Raw genomic sequence first — 18,359 nt, 5'->3', positions numbered from 1 at the left:
GCTCTAAATAACTATAGAATCAATCATAGTGGCTAGTTTTAGGATTTTTCCAAGAAGTATAATGCAACATGTGCACTTGCATATATAAACAATAGTGATGTCGTTTAGGATCAATGTGATCAAATAATAAACATCACATTTTTGAGAGAGAGAGAAAGTTACAATTAAATTCAGTTAACCACATCTCTTTTGAAAACCATTGTGAAGACTTCTATGTGAAAATGTGTCCCCGCCAAATTCGTTTTAGCTGTAACTGTGCAGAGGGAGCATACAAAGGTCATTGCAGAGAAAAGATTAGCTAGACAAGGGTCACTGGAGCAGGTGCTTCCTCTGCTGCAGCCAGTGTCTAAGTATTTTAGCTTGCACTGATCGAAATAACGAAGCGCCTTTTTAAAGTCTGTTCTTGAACAGCCCCTGATGGTCAGCTGCCGTCAGATAGTAAAGGAGAACATCTACCCAATCAGCGTACATCCCCATACGGCTGTGACCAATCAAATCCAGCTACGCAATCGTCCCAATCCAGCCTATCCTCCAATCAACACTGCTGGTAGTTGCGGGCCTGAATCCCTCTTCAACCTTCTGCTTTCTGGAGGGGCACCTTCAACCAGCTCCGTGGTGCATTGGTAGCGGCTTCTGTAGTTGTTAAGAATAAGTGGAAATAACACTTCTACACAGACACTATGTCCTTTTTGACTGTCAGCAGGCTAGCGCCCAAACTCCTAAATTCAAAGGTAAGAGAAGTACAAACGGCCTTTGGTGCCACTTTCTTCTGAACTGTGGACGTTGCCTTTAAGCTAACTTTATGTTAGCGCGCTAACGTAATGCCTAGCTAGTTAACGTTTAGCTAGTTTAGCTCTGACAACCACATTGTGTAATGGACGGGATCAGGAGTGCGGCTAAAGATTGCTCAGACAATGTAAATGCTTTAAACAGTAGCATTTCTTGCTGTTTTATGTAGCAATAATTAAACTGTAACATTTACCGTTTGTGAACATGTCTCATTAGCTAACGCTAGCCCTGGGACCGTTGCTCTTGTACCGGCCTGGTGATTGTCACAGCCTGGACATGTTTCTTTAACCAGCAGTGATCGGACCATGTTAACTTAGCCTTACCACTGTCATTTATTTTCCAGTAGTGGTGCAAAATAATGTTTAACCGTTTACAAACACTGCTATTGCTTTTAAACTTAGCTTAAACTTTGGGTTTATTCTCCACCCCCGTTGACCTTCACGTCAACATTTTAGCCACTTATCTGGTGTCACATCATTTGATGGGGTCATCAACATATAATGTATGATGGCAGCATTTAAAAGACACACAGATATGGTTAAGAAAAATTATAAAAATAATAAGAAAGTGTTTTAATGTGTGTCTATAATCATCATCATCCGGAAATATCTAAACCCAGTTAGAATAACTATAGTATGTGTAATAAAACATGGGATTTGCTGTAGTAGATAACTGTGTGCGTCCTGATTTGATTACCTGAAGTAAACCCGCAGTAGTATTGCCAGTCATGATAAAGTAAGAAGCCCTCCATGCTCACCATGACTGTCACCGACTACCTTGCTCCACTGACCTCACAGCATAGACACCTTACATTTAATAGCCCTCATATCAGTTGTGTCAGCAAATACTGAAATGCATATTTTGGTGGTCCGTTTAGTGTCTATATGAACTGTGAGGTATCATAAAAATATACAGCTAACGTGTGTCACAATCGCCCTTAATCACCCTTTATCATCCGTAGTCTTTGCTCGGAAGATTTATTAGTGAGCTGTTTTTGTAGTTGCATAACATTTGTCTCTGAACTATGACTGAAAATCATGTGATTCACTTTTACTGTAGAACTGTATGAATGTTGAGTCTTGTGATATTTTCTTGCTTAAGGTAGTTTCTGATTTTTGTAAGGAGAAATGGGACTTCTCTGACAACACTTTTTATGTAGAAGAGTGATAATACATAGTGCACACTTTTTGCCTATAGTCATTGGCTGTTTAATTTGCTTTCCTAAACTTGCTTACCACAGAGACACTGTCACTGGTCACAATGTGTGGACAGTGATAGTGGAAGTTGGAGAGAGTGAGTAAAACTGGTGTTCTATATTTAAGACCCTGTGTGATTACATAATCACTCTCTCAGCTGTGCAAAGCGTGTGCGGTGACGCAAAGTCTTACCTTTTGTTTCACCGAGACTTGACTGTCCTATTCACACATTCGTGGCTTGCGGTGAGGGGGATCCCATTGGGAGCAGAGCCAGCTGTCCCCTACCCCCAGGCTCCTCCTTCACTCATTGATAATTTTAATAAGGTGGCAGAGGAATCCGGTTTCGGGGGTGAACAGCAGTAGGCCCAACCTGTCACAATAGTCCCAGAGCCTCCAATAAGATTACTTTCCTCTGAACACTTTCATAACCTCTGCCAATAGTTTTTTAATCTCTTACATCCCCTCATCTTGTCCCAGTTCCCAATGACAGTCCAAGACTTGAGCCTAAGCCCATTAATTATAGACAAACGGTGGTTTTCAGAGTGTAATTTTCCCTTTCAGATTGTTTAAGATAATCTCAGTACTGCTGTGTTAGATGCTCTTTATTTAACTGCTTCAAACTTTAGCTTCTTACTTTTTTGAGTCGTATTTCGTTATGTTAATACCAGGTGCAAGGATACGAGAATAAACATTCACTTGCCCTGCTCCTATGTTTTGTCTTGTCTTGACATGCCAAGGTTTTACTGTGGACAGCCTTTCACAATATCACATTTCATCACACAAGGCTGATTAATGAATAGCTGTGAGCAATTAGTCTGACTTGCTTTGGATATGAACCTGTAATACTAGGCAACATTTAAATCTAAAACGATAAGGTTAGCAGTTTTTATAACCCCCTAATATTAAGTAAAACAGGAGCTGCAAAGGGACTGCAAATCACATGATTACATTAATCAATCATCCATATTGACATTGTAGATTGTGTGGCTTTTTTTATTTTAATGGTACACACTGCTGTTTGTTTGATGTGTAGCAATATTTGAATGACTCAGAATATCTTCAGATCATTGGCAATCAGTACAGTACAAGTCCTTAGTTTGTGTTATTTTGGTTGGGTAATCCCTGTGTGTCAGGTGAGGAATGTCCTTGAAGTTACTTGTTGCAGCTGCTGGTACTGATGAGCCCAGGCACTCGTGTCCGTTTAGTTCAGCTTGAATTTTGGATGACTTTGAGTATAAATTAACCACCAGTTGACTCAGCACTACAAGGACAATAATAGAAACGAGTTGAAACCTGATACCTTTTAGAGACAAATCCCAAAGGGGCTATGCAGAGGGCATGAAGTGAAGAAATTAAGTGCTTGTCAGTATAAGGAAGGTTGAATTAGTAATGTAGACAATTGAGAAGTCGCTTTAATTCATCCATGTGCTGCTGGGCACATAGTAACAGCTTAGTGTGAAATTAAAAAGGAAAATGTGTTGGGTTTTAAGAGTACGCTGTTACGTAAGGGTGATAATTTAAAATAAAAAAAAAAAGATTGACCCAATTTGCTTAAAAATAATAGGACATCATGGCACTAATATGCTATTGTGCATAATATTTTGTGTGTATATTTGAAGCACTCCCCATACAATTGATTAATGCAGAGTTTTAATAGTATTAATGTTTATTTTAGTATCAGGGTATTTTGTTATTGTACTTATAATCAAAATCTTAATATTATTTGGTCTGTTCCACAGAATGCCACTTATCTCTTTGTGGCTGCCAGAAATGCCAGCGCAACAACAACAGTAAGTACGCCTTGTTCACTCCATGGTTGTCTACTTCCTTTCATTTTCCCAAGTGTTAATGCAGCGGTTGTGTATAAAAAAATAAAATAATAAAATAAAATGGGCGTGTTATTTGCTGTGTGGTTTTGAGTGTTAACAGAACACGCTGACCTTTGTGGAGCTACAGATCTGTTTTTTTGCTGAAATGTTTACATAAAGTCTGTTTAGTTGACCATGGTTCATATTCGAGGAATGTGTTTTACTTTAAGGCTGGGTGTTTAATTAGGAGCATTACTCATTAACTGTGTGTTTCTTTCTATCTTTTTTCTTTTCTTTTTTTTTTTTTTTTACAGAATCTGAAGGATGTTCTGTCAGACCTCATCCCCAAAGAACAGACCAGGATCAAGAACTTTAAACAGCAGTATGGCAAAACCAACATAGGACAGGTTACTGTTGATATGGTGAGTAACTCTTTAGATGCTGAATAAGATAAATGGCTTGTCACGTACAGTACGTCAAGAATAAAACAAGAAATGGAGCTTGAGTCTTCTGATCCATTAGATTCATTTGGGCAGGAACATTTAGATGCAGTTTAGTAATACATCTAGACCTGCCCCGCCTTATTTATTGTACACAGGTATCACTGTTGAGTCATTTCCTCAAAGGTCACACAGTGAACTGCTTCCTGTCAACAGAGATAGCTGAGTCACTGTAACATTGACTTTAAACCATCACCTTTAGATACAGATACACACCACTGTAATCTTATCTGTTTGTAACTCGCTTCACCTGCAGCTTCTGGCTGGTTGCTACAGAAGTGCATATAGTTTATGGTATAATGTACAGAAAGTCAAATAGTATTTCAGTTATTTCTAGCTGTCTTTGTAAAAGAATAACCAAAAGTGGAAATCAGTGAGCTTCAAAAAATATTTAATTTAACAGTAGATTTCAAATGTGAAAGTCCAATATCAAATGGTCCACATATATCTACATGTATATAGTTTTAATAAGAAAATCATCAGAATTTAATGCCATTATATGCTACTTTTATGTTTTCACTCACAGGTCTATGGAGGAATGAGGGGGATGAAGGGTCTGGTGTATGAAACCTCTGTGTTGGATCCCGAAGAGGTCAGTATCTAAGCTAGAATTATATTAGCTTATTGCAGATATATATCCATCTGTGGACAGATATAAAAAAATAAAAAAAGCCAAGGACACAATTGTTAAACTAGGTTCGAGGTCTGCATTGCAAAATGCAGTGAACTCTGCTAAGGTAATTTCCTTTAAACGTTCTTTTAGTGTCCCACTAAGTTTGGAGTTATACACAGTTATACAGAAAAAAGGGATTAGTGTCAAGATTGTTTATTTTAAAGTGTAAAATATACGATCTGTTGCTTGCATTTTTCAACAAATACCTTTTGTTGTAAGTCTCAAATCTGACCGTAGTCTGGGTTCAGTTAGTGTACTGTTATTGAAAGCACAGAGCATCATCATTCTTTCTTGCAGCCTGGAAATTAGTCTTCCTTGTAGGCACTTAGCTTGATTGGTTTCTAGCCTAAGTGGAGGGCTTTCAGTGACAGTGGCATTGTTCACATCATCACATCTTATTAGCAGGACACCACATGGAGTGAGGTATTGAATCGTCTGTATTCATTGGTGGATCTAGAGCAGGGGTCTCAAACTGATCCGTGAAAGGGCCGCTGTGGCTGCAGGTTTTCATTCCAACCATGCAGCAGCACACCTGACTTGGCTCAATCAATCAACTGAACTGCCTTCACGCAGTCATTTCAGGTGTCCTCTTGCTTGATTGGAACAAAAACTTGCCAGCCACACCCACTGCATGGGTGCTGCATGGTTGGAATGAAAACCTGCAGCCACAGTGGCCCTTTCACGGATCAGTTTGAGACCCCTGATCTAGAGCAGTGTCTGCCTAGGGACAATAGATGAAAACTAGCTATGGTGCTAATTCTAGCATATTTACATTGTGTACTTGTACTGATGTCCATCAATATGCACTGTCCCTATCTAAATAAACAATTAATTAATTAATTAATTAATCGGCAGCTTGCTAGCACTCACTTAACTTACATTTCAGGATAACATTTAGTTTTGCGTCTTTTCCCTCATCTTATGTTTCTCTATTGATAAACAGGGTATCCGCTTCAGGGGCTACAGCATTCCTGAGTGTCAGAAGTTGTTGCCCAAAGCTCCAGGAGGTGAGGAGCCGCTGCCTGAGGGCCTCTTCTGGCTGCTGGTCACAGGACAGGTCCCCACTGAGGAGCAGGTGAGTAGGTGAAAGGAGCTCTAGTTTCTCAACATTCAGATGTTGACAGTCTCCACACACTATTTTAACATTTTCAAAGTTGAATATACTCGCAAAATGTTGGATAAAGGTGATTAGTAAAGGTAGTATGCTGTAGATATATTGTACTTACATGACTTTGTCAGTTATGTATGACTCCAGAAAGCTGTGTTGTAAAAACTAGATTTTTATTGCAGCCAGCTATCTTCTTCTGGGGTGATATGAGGTTAAACTGACTGATAAGCTTCATTCTTTTAGCTGACTACTAACTTGATATCATGAGTCTAGTTTCATTTCACTCAAAGAAGTCAGTCAAGGACAATTTAGATCTGTATTTTTCTTGCCATTTAGAATTAAGTGCGCTTGATTTCATGTCACCTTATTATGTGCTTCTTCTTCACCAGGTGAACTGGGTGTCCAAAGAGTGGGCAAAAAGAGCAGCGCTGCCCTCTCATGTTGTCACCATGCTGGATAATTTCCCCACAAACCTGCACCCCATGTCTCAGTTCAGTGCTGCCATCACAGCTCTGAACAGCGAGAGCAGCTTTGCACGGGCCTACTCTGAGGGAGTCCACAAGTCCAAGTACTGGGAGGTACACACACTTTATCTTAAACTGTCCAATAGTGACTGTGACTAATAGGTACATTTGGTGCAGCGATTCAGTCATCGAGCCTCCAAGAGCTGCTAGCATAGCTTTATACTCTTACTTTGATTGAATGTACTCCTATTGATCATTTTGTGTTGCTTTTCTTAGTTTGTCTATGAAGACTCCATGGACTTGATTGCCAAGCTACCCTGTATTGCTGCCAAGATCTACCGTAACCTGTATCGTGAAGGCAGCAGTATTGGAGCCATCGACTCCAACCTGGACTGGTCCCACAACTTCACCAATATGCTGGGTTACAGTGATGCCCAGTTCACTGAGCTCATGAGGCTCTACCTCACTATCCACAGGTGCGGCTGCGACTCTGCGTGGACCATAAGATGTCTTTGATTTTTGAGTGGATGGGTTTCTCAGCCATTTAGGACTTATTCTCAGTTTCAGTTTCTAGTCACAGTCTGACCAAAGTCATGCAATTTTAATGTGCATTGCACGCTTTGAACAAACTCAGCTGACGTGTTTGAATATGTGGACACCACTTCAAACAGATGGAGCCATTTTCTGTGCAAGGATAAAGATGATTTTATTCAATTTCACGCTAGAGTGAGTCTAAGTGATAACGTGTTGCAGGAAGAACACTTATTTCCAACATGGTCCTAAAATATTAAAACGCAAGATTGATAATCTGGAGTATGCAGGTTGATTGGCAGGTTTTAAGTGTCTCACTAATGCAGTTTTTTATGACATTGACCTGAGAGCTGCTGCAATCCAATGTGGATATTAATTTACAAAAGCTAGAGCTTTTATTATTCATCAAACCTCAAGCCAAGCAGGATATGTACCATTAAAATGCCACATTATGTTGGAAGTTACTTGGTCTATTTATGTAAAACTTGATATTGGACATGGAGTGGTATCAAATGTAGAATACTGCTCAAATACAAAGGGTGTGTAACTGTCCAACGTGCGCTGTTTGTCACCTTGTGTTGGAATGTAGCGGATGCATGTGCAACACCAGCAATCAATCTTTCATTTAATCTGAGATATCATTTTAACCTATTTTTATTTTTTTATTTTTTTTGGAAATTGCTCAGTGGAGTTTATATGTTTGATTTGTAACTTTTTTTTAAAATATTTTTCTGTATTGCTATAGTGATCATGAAGGAGGCAATGTCAGTGCCCACACCAGCCACCTAGTGGGGAGTGCCCTGTCTGACCCCTACTTGTCCTTCAGCGCAGCCATGAATGGTCTGGCTGGTCCTCTGCACGGCCTAGCCAATCAGGTTTGTACAAAGCCATCATTTTCTCTCCACTTTCTGTACTTCTTTGTCCCATATCCCTCTTTTTTTTCTGTCTCCACCTGGCCGGCTTCAAGCAGATGGGTCACGCAGTATGAGCTGCTTAAGGTTTCTTCCTGTTAAAAGGGAGTTTTACTTTGCCACTCTCTGGGGTTCTCCGATGGCTCTGTGTCGTGCGACAGTTTGGTTAGTTAGTGTTGCTATATGAATAAAAATGGAATTAAAGATTTGGATCCACAATGTGGTTTCACTAGTATCCTCCAAAAAGGCCTTTCACCCGGAAGACATTTGATGTGTTACATGACAAAAATCATACTGACTAAAATAATGACTGAATTTCACTTTAGTGTCAAGGTCCTGTCATCGTCACACTCATGTTTTACCACACCATCAATGTTACTGGTAACACCTGTGCTTGCCCTACTTATAAAATGCACGTGGTTGGCTCTTTGAACACATGACAGATAAGGAGTTTTTTTGTTTAAGATAAGGTCAGTACTGCTTCAGGTTTTTCCACACGCTGTCACAGTTCCCTGCAACTCCCCCAATAAATGTTTCCATCCATTTGATCACTGTCTAATTAAAAAACATTCATATGACTTGGTTGGATATTTTTTCACAGTCATACAGAACATAAACATGTTCAGTTCTCACATTGACCATTTTGTACTGTAAACTGTTTCCATACACACATCTGTTAAGGTGTTTTCACTGAAGTAGCACAAGCCAAGATGATGGCAAAGAAGAGTGTAACAATTGTGTGTTTGAGATGAACATTTATAACTTCTCCGTGTGTATTTTCTGTTGCGTCTTCTAGGAGGTGCTGGTGTGGCTGACCTCCCTGCAGAAGGAGTTGGGAGGAGAAGTGTCAGATGAGAAGATGAGGGATTATATCTGGAACACACTCAAGTCTGGAAGGGTAAATATGCGTCACTGTCGGAACCAATTCTAGTTGTCATTATAATGTAATTTTGAACTGAGTTATAGTAATAAGCCTGGTAGGGATTCAGGGGTCCTACCTTCCATACTGTCATTGTTTGGATGGTCTTAATCCTCATTTCAGAATGTGTTTTCCAAAACTAAGAGATTGCACTCATTAGATTTTTTTTAAATGTATTTATTTGCAGTATGAAGCACTTTAATGTAATTGCAATCTTCTCTTTTTGCTTTTTTGTCTTGCCATTCCTCAATTTGTGATTGTTTTTGCTCTTCTGACACTTGATAACTAATAAATATCCCAATAATCCATCATTATTGTATTACACCAGCACTATTTGTAGTAGGCTTACTTTAGAAACGTTTAAAAGTCAGTGTTTGGTTTCTTTGCTATAGGTGGTCCCAGGATATGGCCATGCTGTTCTGAGGAAGACTGACCCACGGTACACCTGCCAGCGCGAGTTCGCCCTGAAGCATCTGCCCAATGACCCCATGTTCAAGCTTGTAGCCCAGCTTTATAAGATTGTGCCCAATGTGCTCCTGGAGCAGGGCAAGGCCAAGAACCCCTGGCCCAACGTGGACGCTCACAGTGGAGTGCTGCTGCAGGTAAGACACACACAATGAGTGATTTAGATCATATATTTACCAACTGATGTTACAGATACTGACATGACTGGCTCTGTGTTTGCTTTGTGTGTTTAGTATTATGGAATGACTGAGATGAATTACTACACCGTCCTCTTCGGTGTGTCCCGTGCTCTCGGCGTGCTGGCTCAGCTGGTGTGGAGCAGAGCCCTTGGCTTCCCCTTGGAGCGTCCCAAGTCCATGAGCACAGATGGACTGATGACTTTGGTCGGAGCCAAGTCAGGCTGAAGCGCTACCTTAAAGGAGCTGGGGGTTAGTGTGAAGGGTGGGAGGAGGTGGAAATATCAAAAGGCAGACATAAGTTGACCCCCTGTCATTTCCAACCCCAGGGATTTAATGGGATTCAAAGAGACAGTACGCTTTTAATGTAATTTCAGAAAAGAAGGGCCTTTTAAATTGTCACACCATTAGTGTGTTTAGTTAAACATTGACCCGTTTTCTCATCAGGTCTCCATATTTGGAAAATGAGAGGTGCATACTTTAGACACACATACGTACATGTGACCCATCGTAGGCTCAAACTATGTACCACTCTTAAGTCTGCTAGCATCGCTAAGATTTCCCCTGAGCAGTGCCTGCGTGTTTCTCATTGAGCACTGGGTCTAAGCTATGAATAGACTGTGGCATTCAAAGGGAATTGTGGGAGTGAACTATACTTCCGTTGTAATTTGTTTAAAGTTAAATACGTGACCCAACCTATGCTGCTTTTGGCTAATGCAGTGATTTGTTTAGAAGTTATCCCCAAGCAAAAGACCTTTTCTTATCACGTAAGACTCTCGACTTTAGTTTTTCCTCTATGCAATGTCGTCATCTCACCCACTTGATCCATGTGTTTCACTCCCACTAATGAACACTCCAGCTTAGAAAAAAAGGTCCTCACCAATTAAACTTGTAGCTATCAGTTCCAGAAAAATATTCCAAAATATGATAATCAGTTAAAAGATACTGCCCCTTTAAATCTTTTCTCCAACTTATAGTTGTTGTTTTTTTTTTTTTAAATGTGACCTATATTACCTCTATGATCAAAATAACTCGTCTATATAGAAATTGTTTTCTCTGCTCCTTTTTCCTTAACATGCTTTACTATTTTTAATGGGTTTCTGTGCTCAAAGGGTCTTATGAATGGTAGAGAATCAGGAATAATGTACAGTAATAACAAATTGAGCAAAGGATGTTGTAATTGGCGGCCTGTAGTGAATCCTTAAGAGCAAGCTTGAATGAAAAGTGGGATGGGAGGGCTTTGCATTTGTTAAAGTCCGGTCTTATTTGAGTGTATGTTTGTTACTTTATCCCCACAGGAGAGCGCTTTAAACATCAACTACTCCAAAATGAGCACTTGCTTGATTGGATTCCCTAATTTGTAGCAGTAGAAACCCTCCCAGGTTGATTGTGTCCCTTTTTACAGAGTTTTTTTTTGGTGTTGAATATGTATAAATCTATAATCCTTGGGTTCTCATTATGTGGTTTTATTTATACTTTGTGTACATAGGTATATATATGTATAGCTTGAATGTATGAGCTTTGTGCGATCACTTGCTTGTAATAACCACAATGAGTACCACAGTTCACCCTCAGAGTAACGGCGTCCAGTCTCACTGGTCACTGTGAAAGTCTAACAACGAACAAAAAGAAAAACTGCAGCTTTCTTGTATATACACATTTTCTTGCCTGGCTCTGTGGACTTAGCTGGTGCTGTTTTTCAGGTGTTTCACTTGAATGTTTCAAGCTTGCTCTTAAGCTCGAGGTTTGTCAACACTCCATTTTTGTGTAGGTTTAGGTTTCTTGCACCCCCCCCTGCCCCAAACAGTACTCTTGCTGTGTTTAGTCTGTCGTTCACTGAAGATGTTTCTTTTCTCTCTGCTATGCTAGCGTCATCCACCTGGCTTTATCTGCCGTGTTTTTTGTTGCGTTCTTCCGTGTGTCGAGGTGTTCGAGAGTTGGGGGTTATTTTGATCGTAGAGGAGCATAAAGGTTGTACATGATAACTGGGAGAGTTTGTTGCAGGTGTATTCATCAGAGAAACACTTGGGGGATGGGGCTGGATGGGTCAAATGGGCAAGAAAAGCTTAAAGACCAATTATTGGAAAACTTAACAAAAAATGAAAAATAAAGGTTTTTATTAACACCTGTTTGGTCTTATTTTGTTTTGTCATGATTGAGCTAATCTGATATTTCTGAGTGATAAATTATGATGCTGAATAAACTGAGGAGCCATGTCAGTGTGTCGTCCCCTCAGCTCATTGGCAGTCTCTTGCTTTTATGAGAATTCCTGCCATGTTTGTTACACAACCTTGGCAATGCAACCGGAAAAAAAACACTCCATCGGATCATTTGGTATTGTGCAACTTCCTTTATGAAGTCAAAGCCTTTGAATGCACAAAGACAAAAAAAAAAAACATGATTACTGTGATGGGTCCTGAATTTAAATTGACTTCTGTATCTTCGTGTTCATAAAAAGAAGATGGTCTAAATACCCACCTCTACTATGTGCTGGTATTAATAACTGGCCCACATACCTTCACCCTGCTCTGGTTTCTTGGAGGTCAGCTGTGCTCTCCACTTGACTTGTGCAACAAAAGCAACCAGAGAAGCTTCATGCCATGCTGTGGCACTGAAACCCCCTAAGGTAAAAGCACGACACTGAACAGTAGCTGCTGCAGATGAAGGACAACAGTCACCGACAAGATCAGGTTTTTTCACAATTCTTTCCGAATGATTTAAAAACTGCACTGACACAAACGAGTGACACCTCCCTTTTATTTAAATAAAACTTTAAAATACACCCACTGTATTTACAAAGATACATTTTCACTTGCAACATAAAAAGGGATTGGCCTGCAACAAAAAAAAAAAAAAAAAAAGTGTCAATATGTTGTATTGTAGCAACTTTGTGAAAATAGGCCCGTCACTATTTGATGCACCTCCAAATTGACAATACTTCAAATATACTGCGGGAATGGAGAGTTCAGGTTATGATAATTTTTTTCAAGTAGTTCCTCTGTTTATTCTGTCCTCTGTTAATGAATTTCCAGTGAGTATTGGCACCTACGATAAATGAAATTAAATCTCTATGCGATGTACTTCAAGTAAAATTCAATGACAATATGAACACAAGCCTAGATGGTATAGAATAAACTTTATATTTAATGCCATAAAGTTTTCACTCCAAAAATGGCATTCAGCAACCGTTTAATAAAACGGTGATTCACAGACACATTCAGCCTTAATACACATTCCTCATGCACGGATGATTACATATCCCTTCATTTCCAAATCCCTTAATTTGCAGAAATTGAACTAAAACAGCTTTAAAATTACAGTTCAGTTTTATCTGAGTCTCTGCCTATCATCAGGAAGGTCATACACTGATTGACCTCTTCCACTGACCTTTGACAACCTGAACTTATCAGTCACCTCCACAACATGGCAAATCAATCTCAACTTTATAAGCCCTTTATCAAGGAATAAGTGATGGGCTACTACGATACAAAAACAAAATTTAAGCCATGCGTGCTGCAAATATTTCTATATTTGCCTTATGTTAGAAACATGCATCCTAATTTGTATAAATAAAAGCCAAACGTCCCACAAATAAGCTTGAAACCTATGAACTGGTTTGTAATGTTTTATTCTACAGCCCACCAGTGCATTTTATAATACGAATGTACATGAGAGGAGAGTATCATCCTCCCGATCACCTTCAGAAGATGGACCACAAAATACAAATAGTTGAGTTGGCAAACTTCAACAACATTTGTTAAGCCATAAGTATTTAGTTAGTTTACTATAACGGACCGAATGGGATTTCCATCGATGACAATCTACACAGAATGCTATTTTTAGGAAATAAAGCAGCATCAGGGTGGTTGTACGAAATGCCATCTTTAATTTAGAATCTTTAACTTTATGAATGTATAAAATAAATATATATATCAAATATAAGTTGTAGTTTTCTTGCATGATTAGGTGACACAGGTCACAGCACACTCCAGCCTTTCCATGGATTTGTTCACGAGTTCTTGGTTGTGCAAAGTGTGATTGCCCCTCACCTACTAATAGTTGCCACTCCTGGGCTGTAAAATAAGGCATTTTAAAAATTGTTCAAAAAACACAATCCTCACAGCACAACAACTGAGTTAAAGCTGAACTTTCCAAACCTCAGTCAACTGAGGCCCACACTTAACTAATAAAGAAACAACTTTCCCCCCCCCCCCCATTTCTTTTTTAACGCTCCAAAACATGGCACCTTTAATTTGAACCCCAATAAAACAATAGATATTTGCATATGAGCACTCCTGAATAAATTAAAAATGAAATGATTTTTTTGCAACAAAAGCACTACTTTGCGTCAAACAATATATTAAAATTGTATCTGAAACAAAAGCAACTGGTAAAAGTGAAGGCGTAGAATGTGCTTTCCTTATATAAAATAATCAGCTGTTCCCAGTGCTGTGGATTACTTGATAATGTGTCAGGTAGACAGACACAGTAAGTCACAGTGAACTGTAAGACTGGAGAACAAGTCTGGCTCAAAGGGCTTCTGTGTCTAATAAAAAAAATTTAAAGGGTGTCTGATAAAAATAATAGTCGACTCTCTAACACTGGTAACATGATGTTGTAATGATTTACTGTTGTTTACATAAATACAGCTTGTAACTGCCATAGGGCAGGAGCAATGGTGGATTCCTTCTGTTGAATAAGGACACCCTAAAGTGGAGGTAGACAGAAAGTGAAAAGACTTAATACAAGGGGGGGTAAGCAAGAACTTGTTGAGGCAGGTACGCGTACAAGACGTCTTACGTCTTGAGTAGCCGCTATGACGTCTGTGGAGACCTGATGTGGGGGCTAACTAATCAGCGTCATGCAGGTTTGAGTGTGTAAAGGGAATAAATGTTGGTATGGTTTAAGGCCAGATGAAAACATACAGCTGGTTAGATCACGTCTGGTGGATCTCGTGAAACATCAACTCTCGTGGGATACGAGTCTCTGGGCCGTAAAGTTTGCCAGCTCGCCGCTCGAATGCAGCAACATTCTGCTTTACAACTTCGTCGAAGAACATGGTGGCTAACTGGGAGTGCAGCAAAGAGCGGAACTCAAAGGATATCTGTTGAAGGCACAAAAATGATTCTCCTTTTAGTGTACGCCACAGAGAGTTGAGGAGTCATGGAATAAAAATGACAACGTCAGAAAGTATATGCCACAGAGTTTGATGAGGAGATTAATAAACGTGTATCAATGATACCTATATAATAAATATGAGGGTATAACTTCCAAGCAGTTAGTTTAGCTTAGCATAAAATAGCAAAATAGTGAGACAAAACTAGCCCAAATTAAACCATTTCATTTTGAAACATAATGACTTCATGGTGTCTTGTTATACTGTCAGCAAAAATATCTATAAAAATAAATATTGGTCTAGTTTTGGACAGGCTAGCTTCCAATCTTCATGCTAAGCTAACTGGGCTTATTTAATAGCTAGTCTTATCATCTAGTCTTCTAACTCTGAGCATCAAAGCAACAAAGCATTTTCCCCTACATGTCCAAGCTTTTATTTTACTCAAAGTGATTACAAAAGATTCATCAGAAGGGTAAACCCCCGCATGAAGCAAGCGACGGGCTACTTACTGAAAAGTCTACGGTGCAGGTGCGAGGGTAACCGGGAATGCCAGGACTAAAGCGCCATATTGTCTCCAGGTGATTGAACAGCTTTCCATCTGTACACACTGCCTAAAAAAAACATGAAAAGTCTTTTTAATCAGACACTGGAAAACAGAGAAGAGGGTGCTGACTGACATCACACATCACATACACTTAAACAAAATTTGATGTCTTTCGATTTCATGTGGTTCCTTAAATTTAAACTGCTATCTTAATTTATCAATAATAATTATCCAATCTCCATTAACAAGACAAACCGAATCACTGAAGCTACTGGAACTTACTTTGACGAGATGAGGTCTAACACTAGTGATCATAGACGTGTATCTCTCCATCACTGGTGGAAATCCCACTTCAAGCTGGGCTTTGGAGTGACCCGCTCTTTTCATGATGGTCTGGGACTTCTTACACCACGGCACAAAGTGCTTGTAGTCGTCAACATTGGCCACAACTTCATACATCTCCTGCATAGAATACCTATAAGAGCAAGCATTACAAGGTTAAAGACTTTTTTTAAATTCTCAAAAAATACAGGCTGGCTTACTGGCTCACAAATTACCCAAGTATCCTACGCTCGGAGTACTCCTTCCTCTTGTTGGTGAGGCTGATGAAGTTTCTACTTTGGGGAACAGTTGTCATTGTGTCCCAGTCTTGAACGCAGAGCACCCTGGGAGTTCTTGTCATCAAAATGCCACATGACGACAAGTGCCTGAAAGGTGAGGAAAAAATATTCTGTAAGCCACAGTCTGGAAAGAGTGCAGAGGGCACATTATGCAACAGAAAAAGGTCCACTACATTCCAGTTGCTAGCTACCGCAGTCCACGAGCTCGCACAGTCCGCTGGACCAGGAGGTTATGAATGGTATGAGTTGTGAGGGAGTGTGCTGGTGTTTTCTGAACAGTGCCTTCTGTGAGAACGGCAAAAAGCAATGCAACACGATGTGACGCACCTGTTGAACCAGTCAGCAATGCGTTTCCCGGTAAGTAGCCAGTATAATCTGACCTGAAGCGTTTGACCACAGGCTAACACGCGTGGTTGGAAAAATGCATTGTAACATTTTGGTTACCATGGCGATACTGCCTTAAACAACACTCTCATAACAGAATAAGGGAAAGAACAGGCCCACATGATTCTGACAAAGTAGACACCTCTAACAAACATGGGACATATTAGTTTGTGGCAGTGTTCAAAATGCTGACCACAGACTTCTTGAATACATGCAATAACAATATTTCTGACAAAAAAAATTAAAAATACTAACCGAAGTCAGTTTGTTTGGACAAATATGCTGCCTCTCGTTTCCCCTTATGTTATTTCTGGCCTTCTTAGTACGCAACCTGAGGAAATACCATGAATTGAGTTTGTCGAGACAACTCCTTTTAGAAGTTTACATGTATGTATGAAAGTAGTTTTAATGCTGGTTATTAATGTCTGCTTCTCTTTTTTGGTCGTCAGTACTGGCTGATTAACATGGGGCCACTGTCATGTTTTAAGTGTCATGTTTAATGGACGAATAAGCATAGCCTTTCAGCTAAGCTTGTAATTGTCATTAAATATATTCTACTTTGCTGAGACACTGATGAGTATTGGTAAATGGCTTTAATAACAACATGTACTTGAATTTATATTTGTAATAAACACTAACCAGGAGAGTATCCAAACCACACAGCTCTTAACTTAATTAAGAATCGTCACCTTACTAAGGTAAGAAAACAAGATATAGGACTATCGACCCCGATACGGTTAGCTTGTGACCTTCTCGCTATCCAAGCCAAAGGCGACAGAGTGTCAGTCCATATTGATGGACTCGCCGTGTGCCATTAGCTACAATAATAGCATCAACGATCCCCGTGACAGCCTCACCTGATGTTTTGTCGCAGGCATCCTCTTGACACCACCGTGCGACAAGAGCGAGGGGAGCCCACACTGGCAATCTGGAGAAAATCACTAAATGTCCGCACACCCATGGGTAACCTCCGGGCAGCGGCCGTGGCTGCCATCAAAACAGCCACTCCGTCCAAGGAAGGGAGATCCGGTGTCTTAGAAATTGAGTCTGGGGTCTGGTCCAAGACCCGTGTCAGCGAGACTCAAGGTCCCAGTTCAAACCCCTTGTCTTCAGTGCGGGTATACAAATGAACACGTAGCGTTAGCTGGTTGACTACCTTCACTTGGGCTGCGTCTCAGATGCAGATGTGAGCGTAGCTAGCGTTAGTTAGCCAACTGCTAACGTTAGCTAGCAAGGTGTCATAACAGTACGACCAAACGCGACGTACGGCCGCGCTTCTCTGCTTTTTCAGTAATACTCACATCACTCCACGCTAAGAATACCTCACTTAAAGTATTTAGTCAAGTATTTAGGCTTTGATTGTTGTCAAATTCCACCCGGCCGCGGACGACCTTCTGCTACTAAAAAACACCGGTGGGACGAACTGTTCCTTTCTTCTGTCCGTTAAGTTCAACGGCTCCGTGACGAAATGCTGCCTCCCCCTGAGCGGGAGGTCAACGGCAGAAAATAAAAAAAATAAAAAAATTATTATATAACCCTTGTGCGTAAGTGTTTATGTATGGCAAAATAGTCAGCCTAACTATGCATGCCCTGCTCTACAAAGCCAAAATTCAAGATTTAGTAAAAAAAAAAAAAAAAAAAATTACATTAATGTTTTGTTTTTTGTTTTTTTGTTTTTTCATTTTGTTTTGTATATATGTCTATGCCGTAGATACCTTTACAAAAACTGTTTAAATCTTTATTAATTGTGTATATATTGTATCTTATTATAAGTCCAAGTGAATTAAATGTGTATTGTAAATTTATTTGTATATCTAATAAATAAAATTTCTGAATCTATTCAAAAATTAAAAAAAGGTAATAACAGCATCAACAAATACACAGAAATTAATATAACAAGGTGAAAATGTTGGAGAGTAATGACTGAGGTTGAATCACAGGAAGAGTCTTCGATCCAAACAGGAAATATTAATAACACTAGTGCAGTGCCCGTCGGAAGTATGTATTCCTATAGTGGGAGCCTACATGTGCTGTGTATGAGGATTAGTGGAAATATTAGAGCGGAGAAAACCTATTTTACCGATATATTTTACATTTCTTATCCAAACAACGTCAAACTTAGCAGTGCACATCTTCGTGCCCGTAGCGAGACACC

The 18,359-nt window shown here is 39.7% G+C and overlaps 2 protein-coding genes across 3 annotated transcripts; one reads left to right on the top strand and one right to left on the bottom strand.

Moving 5' to 3' along the window:
• Positions 1–128: 128 nt before the first annotated feature.
• Positions 129–11,665, top strand: cs (citrate synthase). Its single transcript, XM_084553061.1, has 11 exons — positions 129–731; positions 3,725–3,775; positions 4,108–4,215; positions 4,820–4,885; positions 5,910–6,041; positions 6,464–6,652; positions 6,815–7,014; positions 7,815–7,944; positions 8,777–8,878; positions 9,292–9,501; positions 9,598–11,665. The coding sequence occupies exons 1-11, from the start codon at positions 681–683 to the stop codon at positions 9,766–9,768; spliced, it is 1,410 nt and encodes a 469-aa protein (XP_084409187.1). The 5' UTR covers positions 129–680; the 3' UTR covers positions 9,769–11,665.
• A 618-nt stretch (positions 11,666–12,283) lies between these two features.
• On the bottom strand, positions 12,284–17,780 carry coq10a (coenzyme Q10A). 2 transcript variants are annotated; one of them, XM_084554112.1, is made up of 6 exons: positions 17,062–17,780; positions 15,758–15,907; positions 15,483–15,675; positions 15,166–15,267; positions 14,466–14,644; positions 12,284–14,247 (listed from the first exon to the last, which is right to left on the bottom strand). In XM_084554112.1, exons 1-5 carry the CDS (start codon positions 17,196–17,198, stop codon positions 14,477–14,479), a joined length of 750 nt encoding a protein of 249 aa, XP_084410238.1. In that variant the 5' UTR covers positions 17,199–17,780; the 3' UTR covers positions 12,284–14,247; positions 14,466–14,476. The 2 variants fall into 2 exon arrangements, with proteins under 2 accessions (XP_084410238.1, XP_084410237.1); XM_084554111.1 differs by having other exon boundaries at positions 12,284–14,644.
• Positions 17,781–18,359: the final 579 nt, after the last annotated feature.

Source organism: Chelon labrosus (assembly GCF_963514085.1).
Source record: "Chelon labrosus genome assembly, chromosome: 10".
NCBI lineage: Eukaryota > Metazoa > Chordata > Actinopteri > Mugiliformes > Mugilidae > Chelon > Chelon labrosus.
The sequence above is the reverse complement of the archived record's forward strand: the minus strand, read 5'-3'. Positions and strand labels throughout refer to the sequence as shown.

Excerpts from the sequence above, each read along its gene's own strand:
- cs (XM_084553061.1), top strand. The coding sequence starts at position 681 with ATGTCCTTTTTGACTGTCAGCAGGCTAGCGCCCAAACTCCTAAATTCA. Across the intron at positions 6,042-6,463 it reads AGGTCCCCACTGAGGAGCAG|GTGAACTGGGTGTCCAAAGA; the intron begins GTGAGTAGGTGA and ends CTTCTTCACCAG. Across the intron at positions 7,945-8,776 it reads TGCACGGCCTAGCCAATCAG|GAGGTGCTGGTGTGGCTGAC; the intron begins GTTTGTACAAAG and ends TGCGTCTTCTAG.
- coq10a (XM_084554111.1), bottom strand. The coding sequence starts at position 17,198 with ATGGCAGCCACGGCCGCTGCCCGGAGGTTACCCATGGGTGTGCGGACA. Across the intron at positions 15,676-15,757 it reads TCCGAGCGTAGGATACTTGG|GTATTCTATGCAGGAGATGT; the intron begins GTAATTTGTGAG and ends TTGCTCTTATAG. Across the intron at positions 15,268-15,482 it reads TTAGACCTCATCTCGTCAAA|GCAGTGTGTACAGATGGAAA; the intron begins GTAAGTTCCAGT and ends TGTTTTTTTTAG.